Source organism: Cupressus sempervirens, chromosome 6 (genome assembly GCF_028749045.1).
Source record: "Cupressus sempervirens isolate cs-2001-9-10 chromosome 6, ASM2874904v1, whole genome shotgun sequence".
NCBI classification, from domain to species: Eukaryota; Viridiplantae; Streptophyta; class Pinopsida; order Cupressales; family Cupressaceae; genus Cupressus; species Cupressus sempervirens.
The window spans coordinates 2,935,851-2,949,988 of NC_143123.1; the positions used below are offsets into that span (position 1 = coordinate 2,935,851).

Genomic DNA, 14,138 nt, shown 5'->3' on the forward strand with positions numbered 1-14,138 from the left:
AAGCTTAACTCATGTTGAAGTATAGCCCGAAGGAAGAAGTACATGGTACACAAATTTTACATTTTGAAAAACACAATGGCATTAGAAATTTGAATTCACTTTTTAGTTTTACAAAGAATGGCTAAGGCCATATAAAAACTTTACCCTCACAACTTCGCAAAGCACTCTATAGGAAAGCCAATTCTAAAAAACACACAGAAGCCACTGAAATGTTACAAATGTAACATAAGAACAAAACATAAAGGGCTAGAAATTCCAAAAGCCAACAAACATTAGCTTGATCCAAAAGGGGTAAACCCTAATGATCAAGAGAATTGGGTAACTGTTCTGCAACTGTACATATCTTGGCCTTTTGTTATTAGTATCGGTCAACAAGAGACCCTTACCTTGACACAACAATGTCAAAGTTTCATTAACTCAACATGCCTTTGACAATCCATACCATAGTTTGAAAGCTCTTGACTTTGAAAAACATAGTGGATCCAAATCTGAGTTGGACTTGTCCTTTCGACAGAAGTTTAGAACATTAAAAAGGATGTGTATTAAGTAATTTTGCGTTCATTCCAAGATAACATAAAGTTCGATACACATCATTGGCACAGTTATTACTACTGTTAATTATTATTAGCTTCTAAGTTTCAACAGTCATATGCTCATAAATCTCAAACATCATGGAGTCTAGTGTCCACCACATCTTGTACACAATCGGACTCATAATAACATGTCATGCCAACACACATGCCACTGCCATTCTACTCTGCCTTTAATGAAGAAAGGAGGGCCATAACCCTTCACATCTCATCCATGGATTTATGCAAGATCTGTAGGGTTGCCACATTATGCAAACTGAATCTAAAACCTTAGCATGAATAAACAATTCAAAGATTATAAAATTTAAACCCTAGCAACTAGACAAATAATTGGAAAAAAAAGAAAACCCTAGGATCAGAGGGAAAATAAAAAAATCCGAAAATAAAAACCACAAGCAAGGAAACTGTTTGTTAGATATCTCGTAAATGCTGCCAAAGAACCTCATCAGTCATCAAAATCAGTCCAAGTTTATGCTTAATTTTTGTAATCACTTACAAATGCATTGAAAGAGTAAGAATGTAATCACTTATGAAGAATGAGGCAGTTTAGTGCTTTTCTTTCTGAGGAATGTTATTTCTAATAATATGATGTAAGCAACACATGCTACTCAATCACAATGACCCTGTCAGGCTGACCAATCTGTACATATAATCAATGGGTAACATCCCCAAATATTACTTGACCTTGTTGCTCTCTACCTTTGTGCGAGTAGCACATGTCAATCTATACCAATCACCATAACCCTAGGTTACTGGGTTTGTACCCACAAGTACTGAACTGTGTTTGTATATGCACCTGGCACAGGTGCATCTGTGGGTACTTGCTGGATGCTATGGGTACTTGATTTGGCTTATTCGAATATTTCTCAACTATCAATTGGCATTTAATATTTATCTTTGGCATTTGACATTGATCAATGCTCAAGTATCATACTATGAAATGAATTAGTTTCACAATTCTGTATGTTTCTCTTATTTTTTTGTATATTTAATGTATATATTGTTTACCGTACAAGTAAAGAAAATGAACGCATACAGACAATAGAACATGAACAGCAGAACTTATATTATTATTCGCAATAGTAGATGAATGATAATTTACAAAGATCCCAGACGGCTATAAATACTACCGCCGAACCTTCCCGAAGGAGTCCGTCGGCCACAAATATTCTATCCGCTACAAACTATCTATCGACGACGTCGGCTACAGAATACAGAAACACCGCCGGACCATCGGCTACAGAATACAAAATACCGCCAGATCGTCCAGTCGGCTAACACCATCCCCCCCAAAAAGAAAAGTCGTCTCCTGACGACTGACAAAATATCTGAGACAAATTAACAAACAAAATACATTAACAGAGTGACTACAACAAGAGAAATCTGCTTCTGTCACATCACTTCCACATTCATCTCGTTACATCTGTAGCCTCTGCTAACACAATACTGTCTCCTCAAGCTGACCTTGATAGCCACCTGTGCTGCTTTCTCTATTTTCAATTCCTCGATACCCTGAGCCAAGTGTTGCTGCACTACCTCCAACTGGATGATCAGCTCCTCCCGAGCTCTCTATGCATCCACCAAGACAGCCTCACAGCCAACACCTGCTCCCACTGCCTTTGGTACACAAACAATCCATGCCTGTAGCAACTTCAACTCTTTTGAATTGGTCAGACTCCCACGACTGATATCCGCAACGACTGGGGGTCGAGGAGGCAACGCCCCCGGCGGGGTCTTGGGGCAACGCCCCGGGTGCGCTCCCTGTCGCAGTACAGGGCGGGGTCGAGGGGCAGCGCCCCTCGCCGCCAAGACCAAATTAGCACTTTGCAACCCACACAGAAATGCATGGAACACACCATTTCTGTCATTTTCTGCCGATTCTACACTCTTTCTGGCAACCACTGATGCGTCCCCTTCCCTTTGGCATCATCTGTAACTCATTCTGAACAACTTGAATCTGTCGTCATTTTTTTTTTTTTTTTTAACTGCTTCCTCTACAATCCACCACAAATCCCTCTGCACACAAAAATTCTTCTCCTTCTGGCAGAACAGGCACTTTTCTTTCTCTGTTTCCCCGCGGAAGTCTGGCACGACCAAGTTCGAAGCCCGCAGACCTTTCCTTTCACCGGCGGAGGCTGCTAAAAATTCTGGCAGAAATGATTGTAAGCCCGCGGCTATCTTTGGCAGAGGATGCGAAAATTTTTTTGTGCCCGTGGACAGCTACCCCCGGGGCTTATAACCACCCGTGGACAGACTGTCCGCGGGGACCTTCCGCGGTCTTTCTCTGCCCGCGGACAACCTGTCCGCGGGACTTTCACTGCCCGCGGACAGGCAGTTGTCCGCGGGACTTCCACTACCCGCAGACAGGCAGTTGCCTGCAGGACTTTTCAGTCCGCGGGCCTTTCTGTCCTCGGGGCCCTCTTTTTTTTTTTTTTATAATTATTTTTTTTCAATTTTTTTTCAATTTTTTTTTCAATTTTTTGTTTTTTCTAAAAGAAATCAAATAACAGAGGTACCTTCATTTTGCCTCCAGGCGTCGCCATTCTGCAACGACGACGGAGTCAATTGGCCATCCTGTGACAGCGACGGAGTCTTCCTGGCACCATATATTTTGAATTTGGATCTGTTGACTGCCGGAGGTATCTTCTGCCCATCCAAAGTTGATAATCTAATCGCTCCATTGTCGCCGACCTTCCGAATCTGATATGGTCCAACCCATCTGCCCTTAAACTTTTCCACTTTGATTTCATTCTGACCGTCGTATGGCTTACGTTTGTTCTGTGCCACCTCCATCGCCCAATGTGCCTGCGGTCGTCGCGCAACTGGATTATTTCCTTGCTGTCGGTGCCTTTCCACTAATTTTATGCTGCGGTGTAACCTTTTCTTTCTGCGCGGTCCATTCACCATGTACCGGACAGTGGGATCTTTCATTTTTCTGTGTTCAAACTGTATGTTCTTTCCCTCAGCTTCAGCCATGGCAACTTTTCCTTCTTCCACTTCCCTGCATTCCTCCGGACATTCATTTTCCTGTGTTTTGTCACGTTCGTCGACCGTTAACATATTGCAACTCGGAAACAGTTCGTAGTCTTTTATCTGCCAGTGGAACAGGCCATTCACTGAGTTCAGGTCGTCGTCATTCGATCCTCCATCAAGTCTCAATACTCCCTCTTCGTCTGGTTCCATTCTCCTCTTTGCTTCGTCATCACTTTCGCCGTCACTTTCTGAATCTGATGATGCTGCCTCCTCACCGACCATTTGTGTATGCAGGTCAATTGTGAACCTTTTGCCGCCGCGCTCCATTGATAGGGTATTTCGTTTCCAATCATGTTTTACTTTTTCTTGTACCAACCAATCCCGTTCCAGAATAGCATCATATCCTTTTCTTTTTAATGGAATGACCACAAAATCCAATAAAAATGGTTGCGTACCAATTGTTACCGGCTGCGCTTTCAAGATTCCCAACGGTTTGATTCCATGTTGGTTTTCCGTGAGCAACTGAAATGCAGGTGGCCACAATGTCGGCTTTCCCAACTTCTTCCAAGTATCCTCCGGCAACACATTCACGCCGGACCCTCCGTCGACAATTGTGTCTGTCAAAACATTTCCCAAAATCCCCATTTCGACGACCGCCGGATGCCGTCCGGATGTGAGTGCCAGCAGCATTGGGTCTGTTGTCATCACTTCCCTACTATCCCTTCCTGTGTCCTCCGATGCTTTCGGAAACGGTGTATGATTCAGAATGGCCGTCCGTAACTGGGGCATTGTGAGAAGGAGGTCACTTATCTTGACTGGTATATCTGTCGTACAATGTTTTGTTCTGCGAAGTTCCTTGCCAAAGTGCTGGTAATATCCTTCAACTGAGATGTCCCCGCTGACGATGCCTTTGCAATGTCCGCCTGCGCTTCCCCCACTTTTCTCTTTTCCTCCGCTTGCCTCCGTGTAATTGCCAAAACCTCCTCTACATCCGTGCCAAGAGTGATCAAGTTTACTCCAGCCTTTGGACACTTGGAATCTTCGTGATCGCCGGGTCCGCACCATCTACATAATTATTTCGGTGTGTTTTCCGCTGTACAATCCCGCGCAAAATGACCCCACAAATTACACGCTCGGCATTGAACGATCGGCCGTCCATTTGCATCATACTGAGTTCGACTTCGGCTCCCATTATTATTGTTATTATTGTTATTATTTTGCCCTTTGTTATTATTCCTGTATCCTCCGGATGTAGCACCGGCAGTATTCGTGTTTCCGCTACTACCCGACGGGGAAGCCTCCTGTGTGAGAAACACCTGCGGAGATCCTCTTGTCTTCATGTTAAAGGGACACTCCTTTGTCGAATGGCCCATGATCTGACAAATGTCACAGAATTGGTTCTTTGGACACGATCCTTTAGTATGCCCGTCTGTCTTACACTCCGTGCACTACAGCTCACTGCCTTTTGGCTCCTTCTGCATGTTTTTAAACTCCATCATGCGAACCATATCCTTCTATAGGGCACGAACCTTCTTGCTGCTGCCTTCGTCGTCGCTACTATCATCTCCGTCAGGCTCGTCGTCATCCGAATCAGAGGAGCTAGTTTTCTTCTTTTTGTCTTCTGCTCACTTTCAAGGTCCAGTGCTCTGTTATACGCGTCCACATATGATGACGGTGGCACAATTTTCATTTTCCTCCGCAACTTCGAGTGTAGACCGTCGATGAACCATCTTTTCTGCAATCCGTCCGCCGGCTTGCTTTCCATTTTGTTTATTAAGTTTTTTAATCTCCTGGCGTAGACACGGACAGTTTCGTGCTTCCCCTATTTGGTATTGAAAATCTCAGCTACGATTTCATTATCATTCCGCAAGAGTTTAAATTCCGCCAAGAACTCTTTTTTAATGTTATCCCATGTATCCAGCTTCTGCGGATCCATATCCGAAAACCAATCAATCGCGACACCTCGTAGGGTTGCCGAAAATTGCCTGACCCATTCGTTGGCATCTGTGATTCCATTTGCCCGCCAGATCGTCTCGCATGTCTTACAATGTCGGAGGGGGTCGGCTTTACCATCGCCTTCAAATTTCGGCAGCTTTTCTTTGGATCCCGCCATAACATTGGAGGTCTGCACTCCTACACTGGTCGGCACTCCCACACTGGCGGTCGACACTCCCACACCGGCAGTCTGAACTCCCACACTGGAGGTGTCGACAGCTGCGAACCTTGGTGAAGACGAAGGATCCTCCGAAATTGTTTCCCGCGGAAGTCTATCCTGGACGAAGAGGTCACTCCACGCTCGTGCTCCGTCGGCACTGCGAGCCGTGCGAGTTGATGCTCTTCTGTCTGAATTTTCTTCCCTCGGCGAACACAAATTCAAGAACTCCTCCCGTGCTTCTTCCACCAATTCCACCCGCTGCCGAGTCTCCTCCAACAATTCCTCCGTACTTCGGTTTCCGTCGGCAATCTTTTGGAATCTCCGTCGGTGTTCGGCTTGTTGTGCCAGAATTAAATTCTCTTGCGCAATACGGATTCCATCTATTCCTTTCGCCTTATTCCAATCCTTGTTAAGCTGATTTGGCATTAATCTTCATTCCTCGCACCATCCAGATTCATAAGGCAACGACGCCAAATGTTTACGGTACAGGTAAAGGAAATGAACGCATACAGACAATAGAACATGAACAGCAGAACTTATATTATTATTCGCAATAGTAGATGAATGATAATTTACAAAGATCCCAGACGGCTATAAATACTACTGCCGAACCTTCCTGAAGGAGTCCGTCGGCCACAAATATTCTATCCGCTACAAACTATCTACCGACGACGTCGGCTACAGAATACAGAAACACCGCCGGACCGTCGGCTACAGAATACAAAATACCGCCAGACCGTCCAGTCGGCTAACATATATATAAACACAAGCGTACCCTTATCAATATGTATCCAAACCCCTAAAAACAAATTGCACATACCAACTTACTGGGTTCCCGTACTCGCAGCTGTCCCCAAATCCAAATTGGCGACTTACCGGCATGACCTATCCCCACAGCAGTTGAGGGGAAAATATTAGCATTCACACCACCTCAACTCTTCATCAAACTAAATTGCAACATGAGAGTCAGACTTACATAAATGACCACCTACACCTACCAAAGCGATATCTCAAGTGGTACATTCATTGCCTGAGTTAAAAGCTAACTGAAGATGGGATTGGTTTCCCATCCTCCTGGTGGATCCTCCAACCTTCATTCTCCACACAAAAACCATGGAACACTAAACCGATTTGATTACAACATGGTAACATGTTTGTCACCCTCACCTACACTCTTAATCTTTATACCAACTTTAGTCAGAAACTAAATAAGCCAGAAAAATCAAGTGAGTCAAATGCCAATTTTTCAATTAACTTTCATCACAGTGGTAAAATTAATGATGATAGCATGATATAAAGAGTCTGGGGCACACATTCCCCTCATTTCAAATAAAATGCATAAATTATCTAAAGCATTCATAACACAAAGTAGCAGATTATCTTTAAATAGGTTTGAGGTGACTGTTTCTGTTCTGAGCACAATGTTCGTTCAGGGATACAAATACACCTCTGGATAAAATTAATCGTGAATCCAATAAGACCATACCATAACTAAACCATCCACATAGTTTCTTTGAATTTGCACAAATTTTTTTCCGGTGTTTTTACAAGACTCAGAAACATTTTTGCTGAAATAATCATTCCTCTAATTTTGCTTCTGGATTCAACTTTGTGCAATTTTTTTCCATCAATGTTTTAGATCACACTCTGTGATCCCTCAAAAATCTCTCTTACAGCTATTTCGTCCTGATGAAGGATTACCGAGTGTGATTCGAAACGTTGATGGTAAAGAGATCACACACAGTTGAATCTAGAAGCAAAATCAGATGATTAATTTTGGACTGTGGAAATCCGATCTTTTTAAATAAATATCATGTTTATCCAATCAAAATTTGACAAACCTGAGCTGGATACCGTGAAAACTTGAATCGGGAAAAACAGAAATAGCAACCAAATATATATCTTGTTCATTGAATTTGATGAAGCTGAACAATTGATCCGTTTTTTAATTTTATATTTTTTCCTGCCTTTGGTTTAAAAATGTTTTTAACTTTTTGAAAAACCTTTTTCTCAGAAGAGTTAGAAAGTATACAAAAGAGTGATTGAAGCGATGATGGGTCAATAGGATGAGCAGATTGAGAATCAATATCATCTAGTCACAAGCACAATTGATCCATTTTTTAAGATTGTTGGCTTTGGGTCCTTATAATTCAAAGTCCATGGGCTTGGGTTATTGTGATGATTAAATTTAGATTATATTATATTTAATATTTATAATCTGTTTTTCTTTATGTTTTATTCTTAAGCTATCTAATTAACATGTGACTGTCATGTGTTAGTAACTTGTTTGGGATTTAGTTTTCCCTTAAGATGGTTTGGAATGTTATAACGAGATGACTTTTATATGGCCTTTGCTATTCTTTGTAAAACTAATCTGGCAAATACAATTTTGTATTGCTGATGTCTTTTTCAGAAAACAAGGCATAAGATTTGTGTAACCTATGACTTTGCCTCTCGGCTTGATCTCAGCAACAAGAATCGAAGCCTAATGAGGATGCAGGAGGTTTAAGTAGCAGTTTACACCTATTATAGTCCCACACTTTTACAGATGAAACTTTACCTGGGCCATCCTTTTGCAATTGCACTCTGTGTTTTCTCTCAGTGTTTCTCACCCAATAATTTTTCTAAGAAAAACCTCTGCTTCATTCTACCATTGTGCAGGAGAAAGAACAGGGGCACAACGTTCCTTTCATGTCTCCATCCATACAAATGAAAATGAAGGGCTTTGTGACTAGATTATATTGATTCTCAATCTTAAAAAACACAACTTCATGTTTTTGCGTAAATATTTCTATTCTGTAATTTGATTGTCCTGAATGTTTGATATGAAAGGAAAGGGATTTCTTTATGTAGGTCATGTGGTTTCTATCTTCCGTAATAGATGCATACGAGGCTTCACATTGCTTCCTTGTATTTTATAGTTAAAATTTAGAGTGTTCTATGCATCATTTAGGAGTTAGTGTGCTCTATACATGGGCATTAGAGGATTTTGTGGTTAGTCATGTTTACTTTCGGTGACCTTTGTAATGAGGAATTGCACTTGTGAAGTTCAAATGATAGAAACTGCAATTTGATTTACTTAGTCACTGAAAAGACTCTAGGATGAACTGAATTTGCTGCTCTTTCACATATTTACTGGTTTCCTATCATTCCTTGGTTACATTGAACTGGCAATTGGTAGGAGGCTCCACAGATTCCATAATACTTCAATTCCTGCTGCAGGAACATATTGACTTTTTACCTGATTTATTGATTTAAATACAAAATTTCGCTTCTGAAGGTCTATTTGAAGTTGAGAAATAACTGTTTAAATCAAATTTCCGTAACAATTATAACAACTCAAACTATATGTTTCAAGTTATTTTATTCCACCAACAGGAATCTATGTTTCTTAACAAAAATAGAAATTTACAGATGTTTTTCTTAAATATGCATGATCTTCAGGTTCATAAATGAGGTCATTGAATTTATTGTGCTTTCAACAAAAGAATCAGAGAGCAAGAATCCATACAGAAAGGAAACAGCTGGTTCGTCTAATAGCAAGTCATCCAAAGGAGTTGTAAGTCAAAATATCTCACAAGATTTACAAGTTAGTGGTCCAGAATTAAATGAAGCTATTGAGGGTAAAGTATTTACAAAGGAGAGAAATCCAGTCCAAAGCAACGATCATGGAGTAGGAGTAAGCTCATCCCATTGTGACAGCCATTCAGAATTTCAAATTAAAGCCGCAAGTTATTTGCATTCTCGACCTGCAGATTGGGCACAGACATTAGATGCTGTTAGACAAAGAAGAGCTCAGGTTCTTGCTCCTGAAAACCTAGACAACCTTTGGACTAAAGGTCGAAACTATAAAAAAAAGGATATTGATATAGGTCATGTGAAATCAGGGCCTTCTGTAAAATCATTGGTTCCTAAACAAGATATAGGAGGTGGTAGAAAGCAGGAAGATATTATGCAGGTTCAGGAATCTATCCCCTTAAAAGAAACACGGAAGTCTACGACAACAGAGATGCTTGGGACAACAGAGCTCATGAAGAAAAGTATTGAGAAACTAGGATTGGAATCAAGTTTTGATAGTAGGCCAGACGTTGGTGGAAAAGAAATTCAAAATGTAGATGGTAGGAAAAGTGTCAGTCAGCAAACATTGCTAGAGACAGATAGAACTTCAAGAAAGCAAGAAGATACTGCAAGGCACGGAATCCAGACATTTAAGATCCACCATAAGCAATCCAAAATTAGTGGAACTCCATCAGATGCTTGGCAAAGTGTAGAGACACCATGCTTACCAGATGGTGCAGAGGCTTGGGAGTCAAAGAAATTACAAGGTTTGAAGCTAGGTGAAGCAAGGAACTTCAATAATTCTGAAAACACATCTACAGAATTATGTCTACAGACAGGGAATACACATGTTTCCAAGCTGAAATGCTGGGTAAGTATTGCAACCTGGCAATTTTTGAGAGAGTGGTCATGTTCTTATATTTTTAATGCTTTTAGATGTTTAAAACTTGATATGGCATCTACAGGTGCTGGGTGCCCATTTTGAGAAAGTTGGGTCTAAATCTTTTGCCGTTTATTCCATTGCCGTGACAAATTCAGAAAATCAAACATGGTTTGTTGATAGAAGGTAGAGTCTATTGTAATCATATATTGTCAGATAACATCAAATGTTTTTTCACTCTGAGAGGTTGCTATGCTTCATCAGATTCACAGATCATTTGTGTTTCATGCGATAACAAGTATTGGTATTAAAATTTTCAGCAATTATATTTGAACTTTTGATCTCAGTGAACTAGGGGCTAATTTCAAAATATTACCCTTCAAAAATTTCAGATTTTTTTCTTTCATGCAGGTATCGTAACTTCGAGCAATTGCACCGGCGTCTGCGAGATATACCAAATTACACACTTCATTTACCTCCAAAACGTTTTCTTTCTTCAAGCCTTGATGATTATTTTGTTCAACAACGATGTATTCTCCTAGACAAGTACTTAAAGGTATGAAATCCCTGTGCATAAAAGAGTAGGGTTTTATTAAAAAATTACTCATCTGTATTAATTTGACTGTATTTTGGATTTTCAGGATATATTGTCCATTCCGAACGTTGCTGAACAACATGAAGTATGGGACTTTCTGAGTGCCACTTCAAAGGTATCATATATTAATATGATTGACATTATTCCAAAATATTTCTTGTGGTGCTGTTCTTGAGCGCTCTTGGACATGATAAAGTAATCCTCTGTGTAGATGAATAGAGCAATTTGAAAAAAAACTGAAACATTTATTGCAGACTTATTCTTATGGGAAGACTCCTTCAGTAATCAAAACTTTGGCTGGTATGTTTCCAATACTTTTTTTCTTTATTGCAAAAAGCTTAAGATACTCAATTTCTGCAAAAACTAGAGAGATTTTAACTATCCTGCAAGTGCACAATTTTTTACCTAGTTCAACTGAAATTGCACATATTTGTAGACTTGGTCACTTATGCAATGGAATATAGTATAGTTACACATTTCCTGTGCTGATTTAAGTATCATTGTTTATTATAGCTTATTTAGTTTTCCCCCAGACATAGTTTCTCCACTTGCAAAGGCCCCATTTTGGTGTTCCATATTTTATTTGTCATTTGTTATGAACTGCAATATTACTTCTCATATGGTCTTTCCATTGGCTACTGTTATCTTTTGCACTATCTTGAGTTCATAGTTGTATTCAAATCTTTATGGCTTTGACTATAATGAATTTTATGTTTATTAATGGTTGCTAGAAGCCAATTTACCGGTTTGGATACAGTGGTTTGATTCACAAGTTGGGGATTTTTTTTGGATTCTTTGATACAAAAACATATAAAAACAGAAATATATACATATTTGCTTGATGATTTTAGGACACTTCCCTTCTATCTTTTCCAAGCTTCCCTTTTTTGACTTCTATATTATTTAATTCTTTATGTAGTACTATTCTTTTCACCACCGTTTGTATTTTCAGTATTTTTTATGTCTGTGCATATAATGGAGGTTTTTGCTATGTTTTGCAATGGCATTGATCTTCATTTATGCTTGCCTGTTATTTCTTATATCATATTTTCATGGAACTTCAATACTTATGTTTATTATCATGCTTAACTTATATTTCTATAAATTTTAGTTTTAACATGTTTTTATCCATGGTTTATTCTCTTTTCTCTAATATAAGCGTGAAGTTCCCTTGAACTATATACTTTTTATCCGAAACAATGTTGTTCTTCTTGAGAATCTAGAGAAAATATGACTTCTGGTCTGTAATAAGGGTCTAGTAGAGATCTTTCTCAACTAATTCGAGTCTTGGAGATCAGTTATTTGGTTTGCTACAATGTATTCTCAAATGATCAAGATGAAGAAAAAGACAAGGCAATTTATGCTATAAACATAATGAATTGTAGCTCTAAATCCTATGTAATAATGGGCCTTTGCACTTTGTCATATTAATCTAACTATTTTCTGGTGCTCACTGTCACTTCAGTCAATGTGGATGATGCTATGGATGATATTGTCCGCCAACTTAAAGATGTTTCTGATGGTCTTCGACGTAAAGTTGTTGGTGTCTCATCCTTAGCCGAGGGGATTTCTACAACATCAAGGGATCATCAGTTTTTGAAGTTGCCATTTATATCTGAGGAAGCTAGTATGAGTGGTTCAAATTGCACGAGTATAGGTCGATCCCAAAGTCTTTCTGATGATGAGGAATGTGTCGGTGAGAGCATTGTACATGAAGATGGTGATTTGCTTACAGTACGTGATGGATGGCACTCAGATGGTGAAATACAGCTTGAACCTTTTCCTCCTAAAATAATGGTGAGATCTACTGAAGAAGTACGGGGTCGGGATATAGAGAGAATTCAACAGTCTGAAAGAAAGTTTGAAAGGTTTGGTTCAGATGGGTGTTCTACAGTTGACTCGTTGACTGGGTCTGACATTGTTGAGAATGGACGTGGAGAACCACTAGAGGTAAGACTAATGTTTTGTATCTTAGTTTTTGTGACCTTCATTTTTAGGAGCAACCCTCATCCAAAATTAAACCATAGCAATTTTATATATCAAAAACTATGCATTTTAGCAAATGATCCATGATATTAATAGAACAGCTAATAAAAAATTGATGTTGGCTAATATGAATGTATGGTTTTAATGATGTCCACGAGACCACAGCAGTCTAAGGGACCAAATGAATGCTGCACTAAGCAATTTCCATATTCTTTTTGATTTCCAATCTTCTGATATGGATCTTAACCAAGAAATCCGCAGTTTGCTTGATCTTAGCAACTTCAAATAAGCTATGCATGTTGTCTGCCTTTAGGATAACATCCTAATAAGTTCGGATGTTGTCGTAAGCTGTGTACTCCGAGAGAAAATGCCATTCTGTTTCAATAGCTCCCATCCCTCAAAACATGCAAAACATGAGATTTCTAAGGTTTATCAAGTGATATTTAAAATCATTTTAACTTGGAGATTTCACTTTACATTTTCAATTTTAGAGATGATCACAAAACTCATTTTTCAGCTAGATTAAATAATGTGTGATGACAGTTACGGTACCGCATTCTGTCAAATACATTGTATGTATTCATGCCTGTCATATACTTTTTTTCTATAGTGTATATAACCCATTTCTTAACTAGCATCTCTTAAATTTCAATGTTGTATTATTACATTGTTAAATGTGACCAACATATTAAGCAATTAAACTTAGTTTGCAGCTACATTACATTCATATTGAGGACTCTGATCTTTAGGTGAGAGTAGCAAAGCCAATATGTTCATCCTCCTTAGCCAATACATATACAAGTGTGATTACTGGCTTATTATTAAGTTTTGGGGATGTCCAAAGAGTCACTAAATTGCCATGGAGTATTCCAGGAGGTTACTTGTTCGCATGGCTAGCAAACCATATGCATTGCAATCTTGTTCCTAGTAAGTACCTAACAACATACTGAGACATTGAATCTAAGAGAATCCAGTGATGGGATGTGATCTTTTTAACTGCATGAAAACCAGGGCTTAATTAAGACCAGCCTTCATCATATTGAAGACAATAAATACCTTACATGCATTGACTGATGATTACTATTTGGTAAAGCTACAAAAATTACCATCCTAAAATATGGTTCCTCTTTTTGTGCTAGACTAGATACATATCAGATCATAGAGGATTTTTAGGCCTCTAGCCAAGTTTTGTTCTTCAGGATGACTGTCAACTAAACCTTGCCATTTAAGAACTCATATAGCATGCATCTTCATTATTACATTCTGTTCAATTTTTTGACAGTGACGAATTTAAGTTTCACATGACTTTATTGAAGTCTCAATTGGTGGCTCACTTATCAATGGCCTTGAGAGCTACCTTTCTTAACCTCCATCAATACCTATTTGAGTGTGTATGCATAA

General features: G+C 39.3%; 1 protein-coding gene across 4 annotated transcripts in view; it reads left to right on the top strand.

Annotated features, from left to right (window-relative positions):
- Positions 1-14,138, top strand: part of LOC149550689 (phox domain-containing protein) — a 120,663-nt gene that overhangs the window by 48,569 nt on the left and 57,956 nt on the right. For all 4 annotated transcript variants that reach the window (XM_089786248.1, XM_089786251.1, XM_089786249.1 and 1 more), the window contains exons 5-10: positions 9,163-10,147; positions 10,242-10,342; positions 10,568-10,712; positions 10,798-10,866; positions 11,006-11,051; positions 12,217-12,701. In XM_089786248.1, the coding sequence (XP_089642374.1) occupies positions 9,163-10,147; positions 10,242-10,342; positions 10,568-10,712; positions 10,798-10,866; positions 11,006-11,051; positions 12,217-12,701 (1,831 nt within the window). The remainder of the gene's footprint in view (positions 1-9,162; positions 10,148-10,241; positions 10,343-10,567; positions 10,713-10,797; positions 10,867-11,005; positions 11,052-12,216; positions 12,702-14,138) is intronic.